The sequence below is a fragment of the Rhododendron vialii genome, chromosome 12a (assembly GCF_030253575.1).
Source record: "Rhododendron vialii isolate Sample 1 chromosome 12a, ASM3025357v1".
Taxonomy (NCBI): Eukaryota; Viridiplantae; Streptophyta; class Magnoliopsida; order Ericales; family Ericaceae; genus Rhododendron; species Rhododendron vialii.
The window spans coordinates 18553540-18578410 of record NC_080568.1 but is presented as its reverse complement, the minus strand read 5'-3'; the positions used below and the strand labels follow the sequence as shown (position 1 = coordinate 18578410).

The 24871-nt window shown below is 36.9% G+C and overlaps 2 protein-coding genes and 4 long non-coding RNA genes across 12 annotated transcripts in view; 3 read left to right on the top strand and 3 right to left on the bottom strand.

Moving 5' to 3' along the window:
- The window catches only part of LOC131310062 (sulfite oxidase-like), an 87033-nt gene extending 84535 nt beyond the window's left edge, over positions 1-2498 (bottom strand). For 3 of the 5 annotated variants that reach the window (XR_009195104.1, XM_058336861.1, XM_058336859.1), the window contains exon 1: positions 2340-2481. Coding sequence is in view for 3 of the 5 variants with exons in the window: in XM_058336861.1 (XP_058192844.1) it covers positions 2340-2414 (75 nt within the window). In the remaining 2 variants the exon portion in view is untranslated. Of the gene's footprint in view, positions 1-2339 lie in introns of all 5 variants that reach the window. The other 2 variants (XM_058336860.1, XM_058336862.1) reach the window with 2 other exon arrangements.
- A 3409-nt stretch (positions 2499-5907) lies between these two features.
- Positions 5908-11805, bottom strand: LOC131310066 (uncharacterized). The gene is made up of 3 exons (XR_009195105.1): positions 11674-11805; positions 6481-6673; positions 5908-6039 (listed from the first exon to the last, which is right to left on the bottom strand). It is a non-coding gene; the product is annotated as an uncharacterized LOC131310066 (long non-coding RNA).
- LOC131310067 (uncharacterized) lies at positions 7651-11369 on the top strand. The gene is made up of 3 exons (XR_009195106.1): positions 7651-9396; positions 9608-10053; positions 11106-11369. It is a non-coding gene; the product is annotated as an uncharacterized LOC131310067 (long non-coding RNA).
- A 19-nt stretch (positions 11806-11824) lies between the features above and the next one.
- Positions 11825-12411, top strand: LOC131310068 (uncharacterized). Its single transcript, XR_009195107.1, has 2 exons — positions 11825-12010; positions 12108-12411. It is a non-coding gene; the product is annotated as an uncharacterized LOC131310068 (long non-coding RNA).
- Positions 12412-15053: 2642 nt separating this feature from the next.
- Positions 15054-20029, top strand: LOC131310056 (65-kDa microtubule-associated protein 8). 3 transcript variants are annotated; one of them, XM_058336853.1, is made up of 12 exons: positions 15054-15343; positions 15655-15858; positions 16481-16738; positions 16870-17082; positions 17178-17333; positions 17411-17570; positions 17665-17816; positions 17902-17989; positions 18367-18440; positions 19186-19260; positions 19390-19582; positions 19721-20029. In XM_058336853.1, exons 1-12 carry the CDS (start codon positions 15260-15262, stop codon positions 19738-19740), a joined length of 1677 nt encoding a protein of 558 aa, XP_058192836.1. In that variant the 5' UTR covers positions 15054-15259; the 3' UTR covers positions 19741-20029. The 3 variants fall into 3 exon arrangements, with proteins under 3 accessions (XP_058192836.1, XP_058192835.1, XP_058192834.1); XM_058336852.1 differs by having other exon boundaries at positions 18367-18437; positions 19183-19260; positions 19390-20029; XM_058336851.1 differs by having other exon boundaries at positions 19390-20029.
- Positions 15955-16502, bottom strand: LOC131310059 (uncharacterized). Its single transcript, XR_009195103.1, has 2 exons — positions 16380-16502; positions 15955-16110 (listed from the first exon to the last, which is right to left on the bottom strand). It is a non-coding gene; the product is annotated as an uncharacterized LOC131310059 (long non-coding RNA).
- Positions 20030-24871: the final 4842 nt, after the last annotated feature.

The following is a 24871-nucleotide window of genomic DNA, read 5'->3' as shown; positions in this document are numbered from 1 at the left end:
TGTAGGCTACCACTTTCGGACACCACCTCCGGCGACCTCCTTCAACCAAAAACTGGGTTCCACCTCCAATGATCGCCTGCAACTACCAACAACAGGGACCAATGAACCCCCCCCCCCCCCCCCCCCCCCCCCCCCCCCCCCCCGCGGCAACCGCCTCCTACCAACGACCTCCTATGACCAACACCTCCGGCAACTAGCTCCGATAAGTTTCCCCAATTGGCGACCTTTGACCACCAACTCCTGTGACATCCGACCACCTTCTACTACCTCTAACCAGTGACCACCTCTGGTGACCTCCAACCAACATATCCAGAAACCTCTGACCACCTCTTATAAACACCACCTCCGACCATATTTTATCTTTCTATTTTTTTAAAGCAAAAAAAACAAATGCCAGCTGGTGCATTTTCAGACAGATATGCTCATCTTAAAATTTATGAACATATACAGTATAAATTTTCTGATTGAATTTTTGAAAAAAAAATAAACTTATCTTATGAAATGTTTTAAAAAAAAAAAAAAAAACTAACTTTGCCAAGTTTATCTATGCATCTGCCAAAAATGACAAAACAACGTACATATATTTATAATCTAATATATGTAATAAGATTATCTCGTCATCTGTTCAAAGTAGTTAATAGATAAACTTATATTTGCAAAATTTATCGTATCTATCAAAAATAATGAAAAGATAAACTTATCTATGTTCATTTTGTCACTATATCTGTTCAAATAACTAACACGTAAGCTTACTTTTGCAAAATTTATCTCCTATATCTGTCCAAATAATAAACAGGTAAACTTAGCTTTCCAAAGTAAATCACACTTTAGATGATATGGCGAGAGAAGCTAATTAATTGTAAATTTAATATGAAAGGGTAAATAAATCAATACATGTGAGGATATCTGATTAAAAAAAGAAGTGAACCACTCTTTAGAATTACAATTAATGGATCCTAACCCTTGCTCAAAATGTTAGTGGAGTGAGACTTGGTCCAAAAACCTTTAGTGAACTTTAGACCAATTTTTTATTTATTTAAGTACTTGCACATATATGTACACATTTAGGACTCTAGTTGATAAGCTATATTGCTATTAAGCCTTATTGTTAGTTGTTGAATATGCACATGGAGAAAAATAATTTCCATTATGTACAGAAATTTCATCAATCAAAGAGAAGTTAAGTGATTTATTCATATATTTTTGAGGAAAAAACCTGTTAACATCAATATATATGTTAAAACCGCTGATGAACTCATATCAATTTATCATTATTTAGATAATTCTTGGATCACACAAATACGCTCACATGCAAGGATATAATTTTGTTCACTAAACCAAAAAAAGGATGGACATTACCTACTTCATTTGCGGTACAAACCAGTTCCACCTCAATTATCTAATTTGTTTATTTTGTAAGTCTTAAACTTTTTATCATTCCTCCAAAAGCTTATATCATTGCAAATTGGTAAGTGCTTGATCAAATTATACAATTATTTTGGCAAGATTATGAACCAAAATTCTAAAGCAAGACACTTGTTATTTGACCAAATACTTACACATACAGGGATCAACTAATTTTTTTGCTTGAATTGTTTAAAAATCAAGCCCTACAAATGAATATTTATTATCTATGTGAAAACCAAAGGTGGACTATGCAAATTTGAGTAATGTTCACCTACTTTTTAGATGGGTAAATAATATAGTAACACTCAAATAAGCTTGTAACTTTCCTTGGTTTCTCATGCTACAAGAAGAAAGCAATCGTCACATCACCAACGACCACCAACTTGTGGGTATGTGGTTGTCGGAGTTGGCTATCATCAAAGTTCTTATTTCATAGTGTCCCAGTAATACATATTCCTGGCTACGCCACTAATGAGCTCTGGGAAATTGAGGTCCAAACTTTGTTTGGTGACCGTGGTCTCTTCAGGGGTAGCTCGTTCTAAAAATTGGGATTGTAATACCGAAAACATAAACACAACCATTCGGCACGAATTTACCACTCAAATGGCGAGGCATATGTATTATGACGCAGGAATAATCCACCACTCAATTTGAAGTGAAAAACATGATGTCCAGATTTGAGTTTTTCCTAGTGGTCTTATTGATTAGTAGTAGAATCCAAAATCTAGAATAGCTAGTACATTTTTCATTAATTAATATCCCAATTCCCATTTTAATTACATCTATCTAATCTAAGGTGTGAAAAGAAAAATACCACGATAGAGTGAATTATAAATTAAGTAGTAGTAGTAAATGATTTAGGTGCGTGGGAGAAATTACAAATTAGAAGACATGCAGATGGTGTTCGGAGGTGAAGGAATAATAAAACTTGCCTTGGAATTGATAAGGAGGCTTGGATGACGAGAGGGTTCTTTGGAATAATCAGAAGGGGCTCTTAGGCCTGGCATTCTCTATCCTTCCTTTCCTGCAAGAATTTTACACACACAGAACACACACACACACACACGGATAGAGAGAGAGTGTGTGGCAATGAAAATGCAGAAGGAACACTGATCAAAAAAAAAAAAAAAATGCAGAAGGAACATTTGGTTAATAGCGGATCAAAAAAAAAACATGTGGTTAATAGTGAACGACTCCACCAAATTTTTTGGGTACCGGGTGGGTACCACGCAGCCGTGCCATGCTGCGTGCCGTGTTGCCCGCTTGGCCTATTCAGGCCATTCAAAAGTATATTGAACGGTTCATATTGAATCATTCTCTCTCCTGTCACCCCATCTCTCTCCTCTTTCTCTCTTCTTTTTCTTTTTTCAAATTCGAGCCGTTCAGAACCGAAATAGATGGCACACCCCACCTCTCTCCTCTTTCTCTCTCCTTTTTCTTTTTTCAAATTCAAGTCATTCAAAACCGAAATAGATGGTATGGATGCACCGAGCGGAAATCACTTCGTACCCACCGGCACTCTGAAAAACTTGGGGGGCATTGCCGTTCTGTGGGTGCTAGGGGCAAATAAGTCCCGACAGATGGAGTACTTTTTGAAATTCACAAGTCACGGGAAGGAGAACATTAATTCCCAAAGACATGGTATTCTTAATTTATCAAGACAAAAATACCCCTAATCCAAAATCCCACCAGCCCTAGCTTTCCTGAATCCACAATGGTGTTCATTCCCTCTCTACTCTCTCAGAATCCAGACACCTCCATTGCCATAGCTTTCCTGAACCCATAATCACACAGAAGTAAAAAAGGAAAACGAAGAAGCAATGTTAATTACTTCCTCACATCCACTCTCCGTTCCTCTCAAGCTCTCTTCTTTCTCTCTCTCCAGCACAAGTCACGACCATCTTTTCCACGGATCAAAGCTCTTGATCTTGATCAAAACCAGATTATCACGTTTCAGCAAAGTCGGAATAGGCGATGTAGAAAACCCTAATTTCGTAGCGGAAGTAGAGCAGCTTAACCCCAAAGGAGGAAAACCGGAATCAAAATCTTTACCAGAGATCGCAGAAGCCATCGGAAGTGAGAAACGAGAACCCCAAACCCTTCTCCACAATTCTTTACAGGTTGTCCCATGGTTGTTGTGCCCATGTGGGTGTTTTCCCGGCTACCGATGAATTCGTCGGAGCATAGATCTGAACGTAACCGTTAAGGACGGTGGGTTTGGGTTAAGAGGACTTTGTAGGGAGAGAAAGAGAAGAAGCAACAGCTTCGTTGGCTTTGAAATGACCGAGGCATTTAGAGTTTCAAATATTTGTGGGTATATTAGTCTTTTTACATGGTCTTTTTCCATGCAGAGTATTACGAAATACTTTTATCCGTTTCATAATTTTAGAATTCTATGAAAACTAGTCCATTGGTTGGGACTTATTTGCCTCAACGGCACCTAAACAGCAAATATTCCGAAAAAGTTCTCAATATTCACGGAGAGCCACGAAAACCTCGGTTCACACCCAAGTTTGCGCCCATTTGCCACCTGGCATTTTCTGTTGTGAGATCCTTGTCGACCTGAATCGGGGGAATTCTCCTATTTTCGGCGACAAATAATTATACGAGTTTCCCTCCGCTAATATTACGATTGTGTAGTATGTACAGAGTAAAAGTTGAGCATAAATTTAAAGACCATTACCAAATGGAGTATAATAGTACTCTCTCTGTCCACTGCGATTTTGCATATTATTTTCAAAAACTTATATGTAATTGAAAATAGTACGCTAAACTTTAATGAATATTTAAAAAAGAATGGAGTACTAAGGTCTAGCTAAAAATGAAGGTGCTTGGCCTATGCAAAGATATTTATTTGGTTTTTTTTTTTTCTATTTTTTACTTTTTTCCTCAAAATTTTCTATGTTTGTTAAATTCCTCTTGTAGAGACAATTTTTCTTTTTGGAAAATTCATGGGACAAATTCAAAAAACATAACATCTTGACCGGATCAAAAAAAAAACCCTACCTAAACATGAAAAATAAGCAGCATATTTTGCTAATTTTTTGAATCTCGTGAACTTTTTCGATCCCTTTCCTTTGAGACAAATAAACAATATATTACTCTTATAGTCCTATTGATTGTTTAACCCCGCATCTTTAACAATGTTTTAAGTATCCTTTTGGAAAAGGATTTGCTAAAGTTTTTTTTTATACTTTTTTTTTGGAAGAAACACAAGAAATTTTATAAAGTAAGTTTTTTAATTTATAGTTATGGCCGAGCATTTGTGTTTTGGAATAGTGAAGTTCAACAACTTTTCTACAATTGAAGTTACATGACGTAAATCAAGGGTGTTGGCTAACCTTGCAAATTAAAGTTTGTTTTTGTAATGATATTAGCAAATAAATCATCACAATCATATGGTGGTTACAATTTTTAAATTTCAGTTTTTAGTAATCATGGCCAGCAAAAGTAGTAACATTGTAAAGAAAATTTTTTAACTCTAACAGGACTGTTATCACAAAAAGTAATTCTGCATTGCCACTAGTATATCATATAGATTCAGTGGCCAAGTCCAAAAATAGGAGTCTAGGTGGCTTTGGTCTGTTAGTATTAATCGACAGGTGCGTAATTTGGCCTGAAACATGAGTTGCTAAAGAAAAGTTTAAAAAAAAAAGAAGTGTCAAGGCATTTTAATCATAAGGTTTTGGTAATTCAAATTCTAGTTGTATAGGAATCATATGTTGGAAAAATGGAAGAATTGTTCGAATATTTTAGTGAGCCTAAATATGAACAAAATCCATTTTTAAGGATGAATGAGAATTGTCTCATTTGGGAATTGCAAAAGCTAAGTTTATTTAATGGAGGATGTGTGCATGCTCACCGTCACTAAACACTTAGACGAGGTTGGGGCCAGGGTTAGGACTCAGGATTCGTAGCCCGCGGCCTGTGGTCTGAGGTCTGTGGTCTAGTTTGAGATAGTTTGAAACTGAATTGGGCTTTGGGTCCAAAATCTCTAAATAATGAAGAACTTGGACTTTGGTTGGGTTTAGGCTTGCTGGGCCTAAAGCTTGTTATTGGAACCGGGCTTCCATACTTGGTTTGAACTGAAATTGCTGTGCACAATAATAAGCCTCAATTATTGGGTGAGAGCTGATTCTTATCAGGTTCAATGAAGGATGTTCCTTACCAGCAGCTCCAATTCAATTGCCCAACCACTCTTTCAGTTGTTCTTGGTCCCTCAAGCTAGACTTGTCTATCCCATTGGCCTATAAAAGGCACTCAAGGCTTTTGTTTCAGACACACTGAGAAAAATACAAATCTTCTTCTTTCTAAAAAGTTTCCACTCCTATGGATTCTTTTGTTCTAGAGGGAGAAAGTACAAACACAATTTAGTTCGACGGGTAGTCTTGGTGGTGCGCTTCTCCGACTGAGTTTGACCGAGTATTCCTGGGAGACGAACACCAACACAACCTTTAGCACCTTCGATAAGACGGCGAATTTGTCTTTAAGGGCATGAGCCTCGATTTGCTTTCCTTGATTCTTTTACAGTTTCTATATTTATAATTCTAAATCAGTTACTGTAATTGCTACAAACTGTTTTTCCTAACATCATATACTCACGCCATAATAAGGTGGTGGTTTTAAATAGACCTGGGTAACAGGTCGTGTCGTGTTCGTGTCGGGTCAGTCGGGTTCATGTCACAAACCACCCAACCCGACCCCGACCCCTTTAGAATTCGTGTTTCTCAAGTCGTGTCATTTTCGTGTTTCATGACAGAAATGCTCAACTCTAACCCGTTAACTTCGTGTCCGGTTCGTGTCGTGTTATCGTGTCTGTTGTCCAACTATATATATATATATATATATGTTCGTGTTAATGGGTGACATAGATTAGTAACCGTGTTGGTCATGTCAAATCGTCTCTTGCTTGTTCAACCCGAACCCGGCCCATTTAGAATTCGTGTTCTTAAGTCGTGTCATTTTCGTGTTTCGTGTCAGAAATGTTCAACCCTAACCCGCTAACTTCGTGTCCGGTTCGTGTCGTATTATCGTGTTTCGTGTTCATTGCCCAACTCTAGTTTTAAACTCCACCATCCCTTCCCCAAGGGTCAGGGTAGAATAGGAATTTCCTCTTAGGAAAAAAAATTGGCAGTTTGGAATTTCAAAATCTACGTGTCGTTCACTAAGCACTACTGTATTTTATTTTTTATTTTTTCAATCAAAGGAATTATTAGACTCAATGGGGAGTTAAATAGGGGTCCTGTACAATGTACACTATCCAAGACTGAAGTAAAGGGAGAAGGAATTCTGATTTTGAAGTCGGCCATTTCTGCCATGATTTTCCAATTGGGTCCCTTGGTGGGATAGGCTTCAGTGCAAAGTCCAGGGGTATCCCCGTCTTTTCCCCTATTTTGTGGTGGGGACAGGCTACTGTTTGGGCGAATTTCCAAATTACTAATTTGGGTTTTTGGACTTTTCAACAATTCCGTTTGTGTCCTCAATAAAGGTGCGTTATTTTGTCCTTATGTGTCTGGTATTTTAAGTTTTGTTCAGGGTTATTTTTGTCTTTCTACCTTCCTATCTCTAAACACGTCTGACGTCTCTGTCTTCTCCTCTCTCATCTGTCGATTGCTCTCTCTCTCTCTCTCTCTCTCTCTCTCTCTCTCTCTCTCTCTCTCTCTCTCAATCAATCCAAATCCATTAGGAGCAGAGAGCAGAGCCAAGCTCTCCCACCGTCCTCTCTCCCTATCATCCTCCGTCTCTCGCCCTCCCCCCCCCCCCCTCCCTCCCTCTCTTCTATAACCCAACCCCAGCACAACACAACCCAACCCTAACACAGAGGCCGAAGAAAAGCATGCTTCTGTCAAAGCAAGCATTGAATCGAACAGAGATCTACAACAGCGTGGAGACTTCTATTAACTCTGACGGGGAGCACAGTAAATCGCTGGCCGACGAAGAGGGGGACTATGCTGAAGCTTCTGAACTTTATAGCCGTTCCCTAGAAATCAGGTTAGGGTTTTTTTAAAAAAATTTGGATCCGCAAGTTAGGGTTTATTTGGCCATTTTCCAAATTGTCTTGGTTTGCTTTACTATTTTTGTTGAAATTAGGGCCAATGATTGGTTGTGATTGTTTGGTATTAAAACCCTAACGTAGATTACGGTAGCAATGAGAGAAATTTATCTATCTCTTCTCCTTCTTTGGTCTCTTTGGCACTTCAAAGTATCCAAGTGTTCGCGTCGATTTGTTGTTAGATTGCCGTTTTAGGGTTAGTTTTTTTTTTTTGGAGTGAAGTACTTGGTTAGTTTGATATGAAGCAATTCTGAATTTTATTGTATTGTTTTTGTTGTAGAAATCTAATTTTAGTATTTTCCATGAATTAGGATTGAGGACATCTATCTTACCTTCTTTGCAGCGTAATCCAATGAGAAATACCTTCAACTGAGAGTTGTATTTATAGCAATATTCATTACATCAGTTCCTTTACTGTTAATCCAAGAATATTGAACGACCCATCCCTTTACCAAGTCTACCCACTTTACTCGTCTTACCATCTGCCTTTCGTTGTTTTCCACAGTGGGTACTTGACAGATGTTAAAAAAGAACAAATGTCTGGATCATTTTTTGCAACCCCCCCTGTTTGCATTGCCAAATTATTTCCGATGCTTCTATATTATGTCGTTTCACCTTAGCAAATGTCAAACTCATTTGCAGAAAATAGGGTTATTACTCATGAATGAAAGTATTTCTCTAATCAAGTTTTAATCCAACAGGCACAATATTTTCGTGTGAAGCACAACAGCAGCACTTGAGGCCGAAACCATAGGTAAGCGACTGGCCATTAGTAAAATACAAAACGATCATCTACCAAACGAACGAACTTGAAAAAGATAATCTGTAATTTGCCCATATTTTACAACAATCTCCAAAATCAACCCAAATGACCCAAAAAATAAACAATAAACTCTAAGTACATTTAATTATTAGCCCAACAAGCTAGACTGACTTTCCACCGCAAAAATGAGATTTTGGTGCCGTAATGAGATTTCGTTTGTTTTAGTGATGTGAAACCTGGAATTCTTTTAGGGTATTGATATGTTTTTGTTTTGATGTGTTCGTGTATTATAAGCGGACAAAGGTTTTTTGGAACCGCTATTGTTCTCTTTGCATCTGTTGATTGGTGTTTTACCAGATAGTGAGTGATCTTTTAGAACTATTGGAGCTTTATTCTGGTTCAAGAGCAGAATCTGCACATTTCTTAAAGCATATCAGGGCATACAATAGTACATTTTCATTTACATCGCGGTGAGTCGATCTTTTGATCCTACGTTTCCACAACGGTGGCAAGAAATCGACATTTTTTGAGCCAAAGGGCAGATTTATCATTACACTAATAGTTTTCTTCCCTCCGCTCACGGTAGTTAAGGGCTTTGTGGAGCTGCTTGGGTTAAATTTGTAGTTGTACATTGTTTTGTAAAATGCAATTCAGTTATTAGTTTTGGTGTTGAACTTGACACCACTGCCAAAAACAGAAGTTTCTTGAAATATTTGGTTCCTAACTCCATCTTATTGTGGCCTATAAAAAAAAAAAAAAACCCCATCGTATTGTGTGGGAATTTTGTGTTTTCTAAGGCTGTTGGTAAGGTGTTGCCTACATTAAATGAAAAATTAACTCAAATGACTTTTCGTGTTCCCAACGTCAATGTCTCAGTGGTTGACCTCACCATGAGACTGGAGAAGAAGGCTATATGACGAAATCAAACCTGCTATAAAATAAGGATTGGCAAAGAGAATGACTTTATGTATGTTATAGAGCTACTTCCTTGTTTGTTATATTTCCGGACAGTTAGTTTTGTGAGTACTAATCCTTTGTCTCTTTCATTGAATTTTTCGGTTCATGTTTATCTTTCTCGGGCGGTTATCAGTGAGGAGTCAGAAGGAAAGCTAAAGGGAATCTTGGGTTGCACTGAAGATGAAGAGGTCTCGACTGACTTTGAAGGAGACAACAGGTAAGTTACGTGAGTTCATGTTGTCTTTCTCGAAAGCAAAATCATTGGCCCTTGCTACAATAATTGATGAGTACTTCCCTATTTTTTCCCAAAAAAGCACCAATGAGTTTGAAATGCTGCTTGTTGTTTCTTTATAGGCAATTTGAAATGCTTGTTGATGAGATGCCAGAAGAACAATCTTCTAATTAACGAATTGATTTACTTTGTGTAGGTTGTTGCTCTGTAGAAAATGGTTGATATACCATTTATTGTTGAACATAGTGTTTCCAAGTTTTATTATCTTCTTGCTCCTCTAGGTCAGAAAGTGCTTGCTGATTATTAGGCCATAATTAGCATGAGCTCTCCCTGATTTTGTTTGATTATGCTAATGTTGGAGCTACTCCTAATAATCAGTTGTTACCCAGGGTCTAATAATCTAATGTTATTGAATATTTGTAGCATATTCATTTTACAGATTAGTATGCATGGCTTGATAGTTTTGTTTTCTGTGTAGTAATGCAGTGTTGCTTTTCCTTCTTAGAAGGGAAACACTACTTGACTACCATACAAAATTGCTTGAGATAACTTTAATTCGCAATATTTGTTACAACTGAGAGATGGACTCAATGTTAGAGTACGTGTGGGACGTTTAACGAATTCAGGAAATATTTTCTTTAGGTATGGTCTTCCTTCTCATTTTGCTAACATTTGTAGTGGAAAATTACCAAATATTGTTGCTCGATGAACTTTAAATGCGAATGAGATTCCGGAGTTATTTTGTTGCCTTTGCTAGTTAAGACCCGTATTTTGAACAATCTGATTATTTAGACATTAGGTGCATGGTTCTTTTATGGCTTTAGTTGGATTCTTATGTAGTACAGTATGAGCCCAGTGTAAATACAGATTACTCTAGAAATAGCTTAATTTGCATGAAAGATGTACTGGTCATTTATAGATACAGATTACTCTTCAAATCACTCATTTACATTGAATAAGTTGGTGAGAAATGGAGAGAAAAGTACCAACAAATTGTTTGGTTGGCCCTTTCTCCTTAGCTCCCCTTTCTATCTCAGATTCAAAGGGTCTTGCTGAGACCCTAGCTCTGAAGCTTTTGCTACTTTCTCACATCAACACTTTTAGAATGACTTTCCATCATGAATCATATTGCTAAATTAGTTTTGCTAAAAGTAGTTTTGGTATGATGGAAAGTCATTCTATCTTTAATACCAGACAATCACAACCGAAATGCATCAATTAATGTAGTAAACTATGCCAATTAGTTTTGGTATTGCTATCTTTATATTGACTATGCTATTCGAAATAATGGAGAATGGTATCACTTCAACTATGCGTGGAAATATTCCCCCTAAGCAGATTCGTAGAAATGTTGCCAGCCATGCATTTCATACTATTATCAGTTTAATTAAACTTCTCAAATCTTGTTGTTCAAATATCCCACATCATGAGCTTGATTCGAATATGTTAGATAATGGTTTACTTCTTAAGGATTTTCAGTAACACTGTACAAACTGGTAGAGAAACTGAACAAAGGCAAGTTTAAAAATTGGAGAAGAAAAGGTTAAAAACTTAACAGACAAGTTTGCATCGTAAAGTAACTGAACTTTTTGTTTGATGTTTTTTTTTTTGGGCTACTATCGTACAAGTGTTGATTCGGTATGGATTCACACTTGTAATTTGCGTAACTCTATATTTGTAGTCTGAATTAGCAGGTGGTGCATGTGGCAAGGGATTTGAAGCAGCTAGTAAATCGGTAGTGAAAGAGCCCCAAACTCATGCATATGCCACTGGAGCTTTTAGTCAGCATTGAAGTGCCAATCTTTGTTATAAAATCACTTTACTTGCTACCATCAATAATACACATAGTGAAGTCTCTAATATAGTTATCGAGATCTTCCTTTCCTGTGGATATGTGTTTTGATTTTGAAGAATCCATTCAGTGGTTCTGGAGAATCAAATAAGTGGTTTCCAATGCTTGTATTTGGTTCTGTTTCATCCACTTTCAATTGTTTATTAGGTGGTGGATTGTGGCAAATTCTTGATTTTTTTGTTGGGGGCTCCAGTTCAGTGCTTCCTTGATCCAATCTGAGTCAAGGTGTATCAGAGATTAGTTTTGTCTGTGGAGAATTGTGGAGGAACCAACCCAAGATGTAGCAGCGGTCTCCAAAAACAACCCAAATAAGTCAAAAAATTAAACAATAAAAGCTAAGCACATTTGATTATTAGACCAACGAACATGACCGAATGTGCGTAGTACATTGCTAACACCCTAGTAAATACTTATGTCCCCATCTTTTTTGGTTTGAATGGTTATGTTCCCAATCTGACTTTCAAAAAAACCCCAAAACACCCTTCATTTATTTGAGCTCATGGTTTATTTTTTTAATTTTATCCGATAATTCCAAACCAAACGGTTCGGGATAGATTGTGCCACAATCTCGAGAATCCCGCCTTCCATTATTCCCTTCTCCATCTAAACCCAATTTTGGTTTTTTTTTTTTTATTAAGAAGAAAAAAGGAAAACCAAGCGGCAAAGCAGATCCATCAATGGGTTGAGAAGAAATCGTGATTAAACGCAAAGCAGGTTACAAAGTTCGTATGTGTATGATGAATACAAGTATACATGCTTACTTAGTTACTTTAATTTAAAAGGTTTCTTGATTTACTTAATCACGATTTTCTTGTTGAGTTTTGATCCATTTTTTCCCGTCAAGGTTTCTGAAGGGGTAAGCTGGTCGGTGGTTTCACCAGAGGCAGTGACATTGTTTTGTTACAGGTTTGTTGTTGCGGGTGGTGGTGGGATAGATTTCCTTGAGCAGTTTAGGTGGTCAGATATGCAGCGGTGGAGAGGGGAGACAGGAGGGGGGTATTCAAAATTATCATGCTTGTAACTTATTTGTCATGTTTCTTGTAAATTTATCATGTGTACAATAATGTGTAGTTGAACGGTTTTTATATATGTTTATGGTGAATTTGCAAAAATAACCCATAAAAAAATGGTCGATTTTATGTTCCAAATTGTTTTCCATGGTAATTTTGCAAAAAAAATTAATAAAAAAACATCCGATTCGACCATACTCCAAAAAATTTCATGCATACATGATGTATATGAAAAAATAACTCATGGAATGGTTGTCCTCAATTTTCATGGTATTTGTGCATAAAATTGCTCGTGATAATCATGGTAGATTTGAATACCTATGTTTCATTGTGCAGATTGCAGAAATTTTTTAAATTGATCGTATTTTGAGAGAGAGAGAGAGAGAGAGAGAGAGAGAGAGAGAGAGAGAATTAATTGGCAAAAGGGAGCATGACCAATTTAAGGATGAGAATATAAGTATTCAAACCCACGAGAATGGGTCCCCTAAATAGGATGCCTATTTAATTTCTTCTAGACAAAAAACCACCCTCTCCACTTCTCTCATCTCACCATATTCTCTACTTCACTCTTCTACTCTCACTACAACAAAATTCGGTTCTGGCGACGCAACGTAGTATATCGGCAAAGGTGTATTTGCATCGCCAAAGAGTTTTGCAAACGCAAGTACTTGCGTCGGCACGCTGTTTGCGTTGCTATGATGACAATGGTATTTGCCGACGTGAACACCTCTGTCAGTAGAAAGCAGTAAATTTGGCGACACTCTTTTCGGACGAAAGTATGTTTAATGTGAAAAAATATAACACCTTTGCAGACGTGATACTTGTAGCCAAAAGGTACCCCATTGGTGACACCAATTGTCGCGTCGCCGGAAGGTTTACTAAAAGCATTAGATTAGAAGACAAGTCGTTGATCTAAAGAGACAAGAGAAAAACAAACCAAAAGACTAAAAAACAAAAACATAAATTGAGAACTGGTCAAACTAGTATCATAGCCTTCTCCCTCTGCCGTATAAGGATAGTTAAACCCTAGAGGGGAAGGGAAGGAAAGGGAGAAGAAAGATAAATGTGACTGCTAGGGGTTTTGAGTGAGAGGGAGAGTTGAGTTCTTCATACGAAGTACCACTTGGGATGGAGTTGAGGAAAACCTACAATCTTCAATGGTATGAAAAATAAATAATAAAAGTCAGGTCAGGAAAAATACCTTACTTGATTCCCATCACTCTTTTCTCCTTTTCCCTTCACTCTTTTATCTTTGTTTCTCGAAATTCCAAACACAGCCTAGCTTGTAGGAGAAAGCCGTGCGTGCTATGTTGAGCTATCCTCTTTGTGCATTTATATGTGCTTAACAAATTGGGGGGCTTGAGAATAATTCGTCCGAAATTTTATGAGAAATATGTTCGTTATAGACTTTTTTTTAAACTTCGGTCAATATTTTCCTAGTTTTTAATGAAAAATGCTAACCTCCGCCCAAAGAATGAAAGATAATAGGTAAATTGTTTATTGATATATGAGAAATGTATTGATATTTATGAAAGTGTGTTAATATCCGTGATATATATATATATATATATATATATATATATATATATATATATATATATATATATATATATATATATATATATAATGAGGCGGTTCCGAGAACACTTATTAAAACATCTAAAAAAATACCTTAAACCTCAATCTCATAGTTCCCGATCAAATTTTTATGATCCGAACCGTTCAATGTATGTAGAATGTGATTTTAAGAGTGCCACGCAAGAAATAGCAAAAAATATGACCGAAAAGTTTTTATTTTGAGCGGAGATTAGCAAGACCGATTTCTAATAAATAATGTCCAAAAAGGTAAACCTTCAAAAACAATTGAACACTTCATTTAGAGGCTTCTTCAAAGAAAAGGACAGCTCAATTCCAAGATTAAAGAAAAAGGTGGGTAAGGTAGAGGGTTTTGTCGTGGATAAGATTAAACCAATCCCTAATTCATGCAATAATGACGCTAACGAATGTGAGATCAAAACAAAAGTCAAACAGTAAATAAAAAACCACCTTTACCACTATGGTGTGCTAGCTATTCATCACCACCTCACGCAAAATTTTATTCAAAAGGGAGAATTTAGATAATAGTTACCACGACCTCCGACGTTATAATTAGACTCTCTCCCACAAGCCAACATAGTAGCTAGCTATTCATCACCACCTCCCTCAAAATTTTATTCAAAAGAGAGAACTTAGATAATAGCTACCACGTCCTCCGACGTTATAATTAGACTCTCTCTCACAAGCGAGCCACACACGTTCGAGTATTATAATGATAGTAGCAAGCCACGCATTCAAGTATTATAAGCATCATGTAGGTTGTGAAGAATAAAAAAGACAACATTTGTAACCCACCCAGGTTCGAGTATTCTAAGTATGCTTCTGGTGACCATTGAAATTAGTTTGAAGCTAGATCAACCTAAAAAACCTAAACCAAATTCCTTTTAGACACAGGTTGCTTAGGAATCAAGTCCCTTATAAAGCCTTAAAGGTGTGTATGTGGCATAAAATAGATGCTGCATAAGCATTGCTATAATATATGAAAAGGAAACTTGATCTTCCCCGAATAGATAGAGAAGTAAAGTTTTTCTCCATTTTTCAAATTCAAAATAACAGAAGAGGGAAAGCAAGAGCATGGGGGATCAAAAGAAATGGTGAATCCTTAAACCCAAAGCTTCACCATCACCATCACCAACCTCTTTCAGCCTTATCTTGTAAGCAAGTACTCGTACCCAAAGCACTACCCTTCTCTCTCTCTCTCTCTCTCTCTCTCTCTCTCTCTCATATAATTTCTTCATACAAGATCACAATCTCCGCAATCTTTGGTTGCTTATGAAAACTCGCTCTCTCTCTCTCTCTCTCTCTCTCTCTCTCTCTCTCTCTCTCTCTCTCTGGCAGTGCAGATTCCTCTCTTAGGCTCTTAGCTCTTCCCTTTCCAGATAACAACCAGATGGGATCCTTTCAAATACCAACGCGAATGCGAAGCTCCGCATTGCTAGAAACATCATGTGGATATTTGCTTCAAGAATTGCAGGTAACACTGTGTTTGGTTCATTGGAGTGAGCCCATGTTGTTCATTCCCTTGGAATACTAATTCTAACGAATTTGTCACTAAAAAGTAGCGTAATCAACATCACAAATGGGATTACCATTTTAGTAGCATAATTAGCAAGGCGAATGGAATTATCCTTTACTGATTAGGTGAATAGCCATTTCATCAGGAGACCAAGAAATGACAATTCCATTCGCTCCCTATGTCATTCCAGTGAACCAAACACTACTCAAGTGAATATATACATAATCCATCCATAGTTGCATAACTGACTCGTTTTTAACTGAAAACAGATCATATGGGATGAAGTTGGTGAAGATCAGTTTGAAAGGGAAAAGGTTCTACTAGACCTGGAGCAAGAGTGTCTAGAGGTTTACAGAAGAAAAGTTGACAGCGCCAACATTTCAAGAGCTCGCCTTCATCAGGAGTTGGCCGAATCAGAAGCTGAATTTACACACCTTCTTTTGTCCCTCGGTGAACGATCACTCCCTGGACGGGTATGTAGTTTATCAAAAAGGACACTATAACCTAAAGTAAATACATTTTAAAGGAAAAAAATGAAATGAATGGTGCAATACTTCAGAACAATAATGTGTGGAATAAACTTTATTCTACTTGGCTGTTAATGTGAACAAGCAAAGAATTAGTGACTTTGCACGAAACAAGTTACACACCAGCAATAGGAAAGTAAGATACAGAATCTTCAGAGGCTTAATAAATAGCAATGATCAAGCCACATTGACCATGGCCTGTCAAAAGACATGAATCACCAGTCATGAAAAACAATATTTACATATATAGCTAAGTTCAGAAAATTTGCAAGAAAATAATAACTGGGGGCAGACTTGAAAGTGCCAATGTTGGGAATAAACAAGACCGTCTGTGAATGTCCATATGATGGAGGACAAAAATAGCAATCTCACACAAAACAAGCTAGTACAAAGTTGTAACAGGAACATGATCTACACAATTTCAAGGCTTAAAAAACAATGAGGAAGCCTCAGTAAATCATTCTTACCTTCATTGTTTATCTGACAAAGAGATGAATGGATGTGGGTCATAGTTTGGTATCATTGATCCTGGCAAGATGGTTATTTCTGAATATTTTGTCCTTGACAGCCAGAGAAAATGACTGGAACACTGAAGGAGCAACTAGATTCGATTACCCCAGCTCTGCGGGAGATGCAATTGAGGAAAGAAGAGAGGGTAAAGCAATTCCAAGCTGTGCAAAACCAAATACAGAGAATTTCTGCAGAAATAGCAGGTCAATCACAATGCGACGAACAGCCATCCAAAATCACAGTAAATGAGAATGATCTTTCCCAGAAGAAACTTGAGGAGTATCAAACTGAGCTACAGAGACTTCATAAAGAGAAGGTACTACAATATAACACCAAATTGAAATTATACAGTGAGGACCTTTGTCCAAAAAATAAATAAATAGAATTTGCATCAAACTGATATCTTAAAGGTTATCATTTTCTGGTTCTTTTCAATTGATGTCACAGAATGACAGACTCCAAAGATTGGAAAAATATATGAGCACAGTCCAGAATCTGACTGCTACATTGGGAATGGATTCGTCAACGATCATCACAAAAGTTCACCCAAGCTTAAATGCATTATCTGGATTGTCAAAGAACATAAGTGACAGTATTTTAGCTAAGCTAAACAGCACAGTGGAGTCCCTGGAAGACGAAAAGCGCATGCGACTTGAGAAGGTAAAAGTAACCTTAAGAAGATAAAATTTAGGCCGTTGCTCAGAAAAGCATCAATTGAATGAATTTTCTCTTCCGTGAATTTTATGTCCTTGCAGCTTCACCATCTCGGTAAAGTGTTAACAAACTTGTGGAATCTAATGGACACACCTTATGAAGACCGGCAATTGTTCTCCCATATCACTGGTTTACTGTCAGTTTCATCAGCTGAGATATCCACTCCTGGAATACTAACTCATGATATAATACAGCAGGTCAGTCCAAGTGTAGTCTGTTATTCTCCATATCGTTAGCTTCACTAAAGATTTGATGTATTTCAAATTGTTACTAGGCTGAAGCTGAAGTCAAGAGAATAGATCAATTGAAAGCAAGCAAGATGAAAGAGCTTTTCCTCAAGAAACAATTTGAACTTGAGGAGATATGCCATGGATCGCACATGGAGATCCCTTCGCGATCCGAGATGGATAATATCATAAACCTAATAAACTCTGGTGAGATTGTGTGCATAAAAATTATCTAACGTCGTGTAATATTGTTTTCTCAAGTTTAATGGTAGTTCACAGACTGACTAATGCCTGCAAATAGGGGAGATTGATTATGCTCATCTCCTCATGAGCATGGATGACCAAATATCCAAAGCAAAAGATGAAGCTTCTAGCAGAAAGGTTATAATGGAGAAGGTGGAAAAATGGATGTCCGCATGTGAAGAGGAGAGATGGCTGGAAGAATATAGCAGGGTCAATTCCCTCGACCAATTTATTTACACATATTTGATCACCTATGTGTTGTCTGAATATTAACCAAACCATTTATATTTATCAGGACGAGAATCGATATTCAGTCAGTAGAGGTGCTCACAAGAATCTGAGGCGCGCAGAACGTGCCCGAATAATGGTGAACAAAATACCTGGTAGGATTCAAGAAAGTTTTATGAATCTTAACAACCACAACAGAACGTAGTAACTTCCTTTGTATTTAATCAAGTCACAAACAAGAAATATGTTCAAAGAAAATACAAAGCAACTAAGAGAATGGTTATATATGGTATTGATAATTTTTTTTGCTCGGCAATATGGTATTGATATTGGCAGATATAACCTCATGTATCATGAAACAAAAAAAGAAAAGATTTATATAGAAGATCTATTAGCTCGTATGAAGTCCAATGTAGGGTGTGCCAACCAGTTTTAAATCTAACTCCGTAAATCTATGAGATAAGACGAATGAATGATCAAAACTCAAAAATATCTAGAAAGTGAGTAATTCATGTCATGGTTTTTCTTGCAGCTTTGGTGGATTCACTGATAGCCAAGACCAAAGACTGGGAAGGCGAAAGAAATAAAACCTTCTTATATGACGCGGTAAGAAATTGAGTTATTGATGAGTACACTTGGTATTATTGTGCCAGTTGTCTTAACTCTTAAGCAAGGTGAAGTATCAATGGAAATGGGCAAATTAACCTCTATATGTCATATTAAACAGCAAATGGGTTACAGGGTCCACATGCTTGACAGAGCATAGCATGTAACATATTCCTCGAAGGCAGAGTAATTTACAGAACGGATGGCATGTCAATTGAAGAGATTCTAGAAGTATGTCCATCAGTTAAGTGCTAAGGACAATCCAACTTATCTCTCTGTTAAAGGTTCCTGTACCTAGAAAACATCAGAAACTGGTCCATTGTTCCCAACACCCCAGCCTAGATGCACAAATAAAATCCTTGTTTTGTTATTATTTGTTTCTTTGTAGCAGCTTCATAAAACATGACAGAAAATACTCACTTATTTTGGCTTCACCAGAATTTCCATTAAGGTGCTACAAAACTGCTTCAATTTAGCGTAGAACAAAGTGAAGCCGCAGATTACTTTAGTAAGTTCACAACTAATCAAAAGCATCAGACGAAGGTATATTACGAACATTTCTAGACTCAAGTTAAAAGCATGTTACATAGTATTGGAAGAGGACTCATACCGCTTCAGTAGAAAACATGGAAGTATGTGTAATTCAGATGCACACATAATTTTTTGTTGGGTATCTTTTGAGTATGCCATTCAATGATGGCAACAATTAACAAATTCATGCTTATTCGGAGGACTATGTTTGAAGGTACCTCTGCTGGCAATGATGGAAGAGTACAATATGTTAAGGAACGAAAAGGAAAAAGAGAAGCAAAGACAAAGGGTGAGTATTATTAGCGCATGTTCGCAACAAAGAGCATGAAGTTCAGCACGAAACTTTAAACAGATACATAGCCCATGTGAAAACTTTTCAATTTACCTACTCTCTAACAAGTGGGCCTTATATCCACAGGAAAAGAAGAAAGTTCAGAGTCAAGTAGTAGTTGGGCAAGAAAATTTATTTGGACCAAGGCCAAGCACCAGCAGTCGACGTCTTTCAAACATGAGCTCAATTGGAGGTTTTAGCAATGCTACTCCTCTAAACAGAAGGATTTCTCTGGGTATACAGCAGCTCGGATCAAATAACATCAACTCAGTGACACAAGGTATATCATTCATAAAAGAAGGGAAAAAAGCACACCGACAAAAGAGATTTGCACTAACTGGCCTTGCTTCTCATTTGATAGAAGACACAGCTTCAGTTGTCTCAACCTATTCTGGACCATTTTCACCTTGATTTTCAGGTAATACATACAGGGCCTGATTATGATGAAAATTCAGGGAATACGAGAAACATCCCATACTATAACTCAGTTGTGATGTGAGTTCAATAAATTGTTGTGTAATTTATGTCCAGTGTGTTTAGAGTTAATAGCAGTCACTTTCTCGAAGCAATGTTGAAGGGTTGGTCTGTATCCAAATCACTGCTCGCATGTTTTGCATGGGCAGGAGGAATAAGATTGCATATCCAAATTATGTCTGTAAAGAACCTGACCTCCAACCTCAAGGGATCTGTGGAAGGAAATTCAAATAAAACAATCTTTTGTGCAGAATGTGTACAATGCATTATCACCTTAACCAGTTATTTTCACTTAGAGCAATATATTCAAACATGTTTCAGCCAATGAGCACTAATTCTCTGATGCCCAGTTGGAAATAGTATGTTTCACTTACTTAATCAAATGAAACTGAAGGCAAAAGAAAAAGAAGAAAATTCGTGGTCTTGATTTTTTTTATTTAGACATATATGACAACAAAAATATATTGCACCAACAAGTAAGATTCTATTAGGGAAAATGACGGCCAAGGACGTGTTTTGATAATTAAGATAACACATACAACTGCCAGGGAAGAGACTACAAGCAATTCCACGGTCCTGAAAACAAACTACAAGTAACAAATGAAATCAAGCTCACTGAGCTCAATACCAAATAATCAATGTAACAAAAAAGATCAAACTAACTAAAAACCAATTATGCCATGACAGAAAATAGCAGCAGAAGATGAACATCGCAGCAAAACTCGGAAATGCAAGTGCTATAAAAACAAGGCACAGATATTGGAGGGGTTGTACTATAAAAACTAACTAAGAGGTTGGCCTTGGCCTGGAGATAGGGGTTTGCTCTCTCCTAAGGTCTCAGATATTGGAGGGGTTGTAAGGATTAATTCGAGATGCGCGCAAGCTGGCTGGGGACACCATGCATTACCAAAACAAAGAAAAACAAGGCACATAACTTCACTCATCAACATCATAATACGAGCTAAACACCCCCTTACAGTGTAGGTTAACTCCAGTTGAATACTGAGACTAATCAGCACCTCATATCCATTCATATGCTATTACAAACGGAACAGTATAGGGTTTCTCTAAAAGAAAGAAAGAAAGAAAGAAAGAAAAAAAAAAAAAAACAAACATTGCCAGATGAATTTTGCGGGTATATTTTGAGGAGAAATGTTACACACACAGCAAAAGTGCACAGATTTTGTGCACAGATTTTTTGTGGGGCCCACTACGGGTCTCACACAAATAATCCAAGCCGTTCATTAAATGTAAAACATTTTTTCAAAGGCCTCTGCAAAAAATCAGCTTAATCCAACACCTATAAGTGCTCGATTCAATCATCTAACTTTTCATTATCCTGAAATTCGAATGAAAAGTTAAATGATTGAATCGAGCACCTATGAGTATCGGATTGAGCTGATTTTTTGCGGGGGCCATTGAAAAAATATTTTACATTTAATGAACGGCTCGGATTATTTGTGTGGACCCGTAGTGGGCCCCCACAAAAAATCTGTGCACAAAATCTGTGCACTTTTGCTGTGTGCGTAGCATTGCTGTATTTTTTAGAGCTGCTAAGTGCTAATGGTACAGCAGTTGGTGTACAGCAGCCCCGTACAGATGGATTTTGCGCCCGTCTCGGGTCCCGCAAAGATGATCGGAGCCGCTCATTTTGTAAAAAATATATTGTTTACGCCTTTTCCGATATTGGATTGAGATGATTTTTTACGGGGACCGTAAACAATATGTTTTTTACAAAATGAACGGCTTCAATCATCTTTGCGGGATCCGAGACGGGCGCAAAACCCATCTGTACGGGGCTGCTGTACACCCACTGCGGTACCTCAATCTTTACTGGTATATTTTTCCCAAATGATTTCACACGGCCAAATATATCCTGAAAGTAATTCAAAGAAATCATCAAATCGGTACGATTTTCATAGGAGACGAACCTGAGAACCCTTGTAATAAAATTCCGGAAAGTAAACTTGCTCTCAATCACGGATGAATGTCTGGGAATGAATATTTGGGGATCGGAAAACCGTTTTGGGGGTTTTCTGGAACTGGCGGGAAATTTCAGTAGTGGAGTATTGTGTAAGAACAAATCTAAACAGTTTGGACTTTGGAAGCGGGAGAAAATTTTAGGGCTCATTGTGTGTGATTTGGAAATTGCTTTTTTGAGTTAGATTTTAAAATTCATTTACTCCCTATGTCGAAATCTATTGGTGGTTCAATTTTGTTGTACACAATCCAATTTTTTCGTACAACCCACCACCCATTTTTACAAACACAATTTATTCTGCACAACTCAATAAATTTTCGAAAACTTCCCAACATACCCCTCCTTTTAAATCCCTTCCACCCGTCTTCATCAAAATTCTCAACATCCCCCTCCTCTTAAATCTCCTCCACCGCCTTCATAACCACCACCATAGGAAGATATTCATGTCTAAAATGGCTCTCTAAACACCCCTCATCTTAAGAATCTGTAAAAATTAATGTCTTGTCATAATTTTGTATTTTGGGCTTTAGAGTTAGTTTATGTATATGGGTCATGTATTCACGCTAATTTTTTTGGTGAATAAGCTATGGTAAATTCTTTTGTTGTTCACACTAAACAACAAGTTATTAATTATTGTGAACAACTTAACATTTTCACAATACTCTCTCTCACAACAAACAACAAAAATTTTCAACAACTTATTGGTTAGTGTGACAACTTAAAATTTCTCAACAACTTATACATAAGTGTGAACAAGTTATAATTTTCAATAAATAAGTTTGTGGTGCACAATTTACCCCTAAGTAGGTAAAAAATGGAAGTGCCTTGTTATTGTATTTTGTACTAGTTTGTAAAAAGTATAGGACCCAAGTCCAATTTAGCGGCTATATAAACAATGTAAGAACTCCCTACTCCCTAGACATTAGAATGAAAAAAAAATCTCAGAGAGCTCCCTCTTGTTTCCATTTCCAGCTTCCACCACGTGCGTGTTCTCCTCGAAATATTCTCGGCAATAAATTTGGCCTTGTTCGTTTAGAATAATTACTTTGTTTTCCAATCATTACCCTATATCTTTCTTTAATCATTATCCTGTTTTTTCAATTATTAATTTCATTTCTCTCTCTATTTCTCTCCACTCATTACCTCTCTCTCCGATCATTACCGTATTTCTCTCTTCACCCACTACCAAAACTAAAATACCCAAATGTGCTAAACCAACAAGGCCTTTGCCTCTTTGGTTCCCATTTCTTCCGTAATAGAACAAAGGTTAAGGGTAATCTAAGCCAACACCCCCCCCCCCCCCACATCTATTGGTAAAGGCTTAACCTTGTTAACGGAATGCTGCAATTGACTAATTTTACGTCTTGTCAAATTAAAATGGTGGGTTCCAATGTAATGGCTCTTCATTCCCTCCCCCTTTATCCCTCTCCGCCGTTTTAGGAATTTATGTTCGACGTGTAAATGAATTCCTAATCTCGGTTAAGGGGTTCCCGTGTTTGAAATTATAAATATTTATCCTTTATTCTAAAGTAGATTGCTCCATATTATGAATATTTGGTATGAATGTTTTTTTTACGTATGGGGATTTCAATTTGAGAGAGAGAGATAGAGAGAGAGAGAGCTAACAAGTTGCCACCTGCAAATCATAGACGTCTCGTCGGGAGAACCTCACATCCATTTATGGACTTCATTCTTTGTCCAACTCTATCCATCTTTTTTTTCGTTTAAAAGATCTACACCTGAAACCTAAGCCTCAATCCGAGTACCCAACCCTCCTCTTTTGCAAAAACTGTAAAGCAATCGTTTACAACACAATTGTTCATAAAAGATATCTTATTCTTGGGCTATAGTTCTGTTTTGATACCCGTCACAATTGGATATGCAATACGTATTTGATTACTAGGCATGATTTAGTTGGGGCAGTAAAAAGCAAATAATTTTTTTGAAGGATAATGAAAATTGGATTCTGATAGAGATGTTAGATTCGATGTACTAGATTAATACAAAATTAGAGAGAGAAAATGATGGTGTATTGGTATTTTTCCTGGGTGTTCTTTTATCTTGATGGAAAAGAGAGATAGAGAGAGTACCAGTATGTGTCACGTTGTTTTGTCGACGAGTAGTTTGCCGATGTCTATTGCAACTTTGAGGTACTTGAAATTGTTATCATTAGAGAAATTAAGCTTGTCAAGTTGATTGTCTCATTTTTCTCTCTAGCGGTGACCTGAGTTCGAGTCCTACGGAGAGCAGATTTGAGATTCAAGGCTATTGATAGTCTTTGAACCCCCGTTGACTAACAATTAACACCATGCTAACCCCCATTAATGTATACCATACGCCAAAAATAATAATATTGTTATCGTATTTTTTTTGTTTGAACATCAATTTATTCGGAATAGTTGTTTTTTGGGTGTGGTTAGTTACAAATTATGATAAAAAATCCCAAACAATTTGTTGAACACGGAACAAAATTGGAAATAATTTTTTTTGATTTTTATTGTCTTTGAGAAATCTTTATGTTTACCTATTTGGACTATCTCTTTGTTTTTTTATTTTTCCCTTGAAACGAATAATTACTCATAAAGTTTTTGACGAAAAGCTAAACCATTTATAATATCCATCATATTGAGAAAAAAACTAATTTCGTCTAATAACTCCACTATAGAGATTTCATAAGCCTACAAGTCCACATATTAGTTTGGTAAGCCCAAAAGTCTACTAACCTAAATCCTAAGGTACCTTATGAAAATACCTAAAATCCTAAATTTTATAAAAATGCCTAAACCACTAAAATTCTAAGATAGGAAAGTGCATCGTAAAATCCTATGAAAGTGCCTAAATTCTAGGGTATCATACTATTTAATAAGAAAGTGCACCCTAAACTTTATGAAAAATGCCTAAATTATAGGGTACCCTACCCTACCTTAGGATACCTTATCCTAGGGAGTGGACTGGGCTTATTATGAACTTTGTAAATTGGACTTGACATCTTACAAAACTAATAGGTGGACTTGTGGACTTACAAAATTCACATAATGAACTTAAGACTATTTTTTTATTTTATTTTCCGTCAAATACCAATTGGCATAATTCTCTACAGATTCTTATCAGAAA

Bases quoted from the DNA above. Each gene is read 5' to 3' on its own strand.
- LOC131310056 (XM_058336852.1), top strand. From the start codon at position 15,260: ATGGGATCCTTTCAAATACCAACGCGAATGCGAAGCTCCGCATTGCTA. The intron at 16,739-16,869 runs GTACTACAATAT...TTGATGTCACAG, and splicing joins AGAGACTTCATAAAGAGAAG to AATGACAGACTCCAAAGATT. The intron at 17,817-17,901 runs GTCAATTCCCTC...TATATTTATCAG, and splicing joins GGCTGGAAGAATATAGCAGG to GACGAGAATCGATATTCAGT.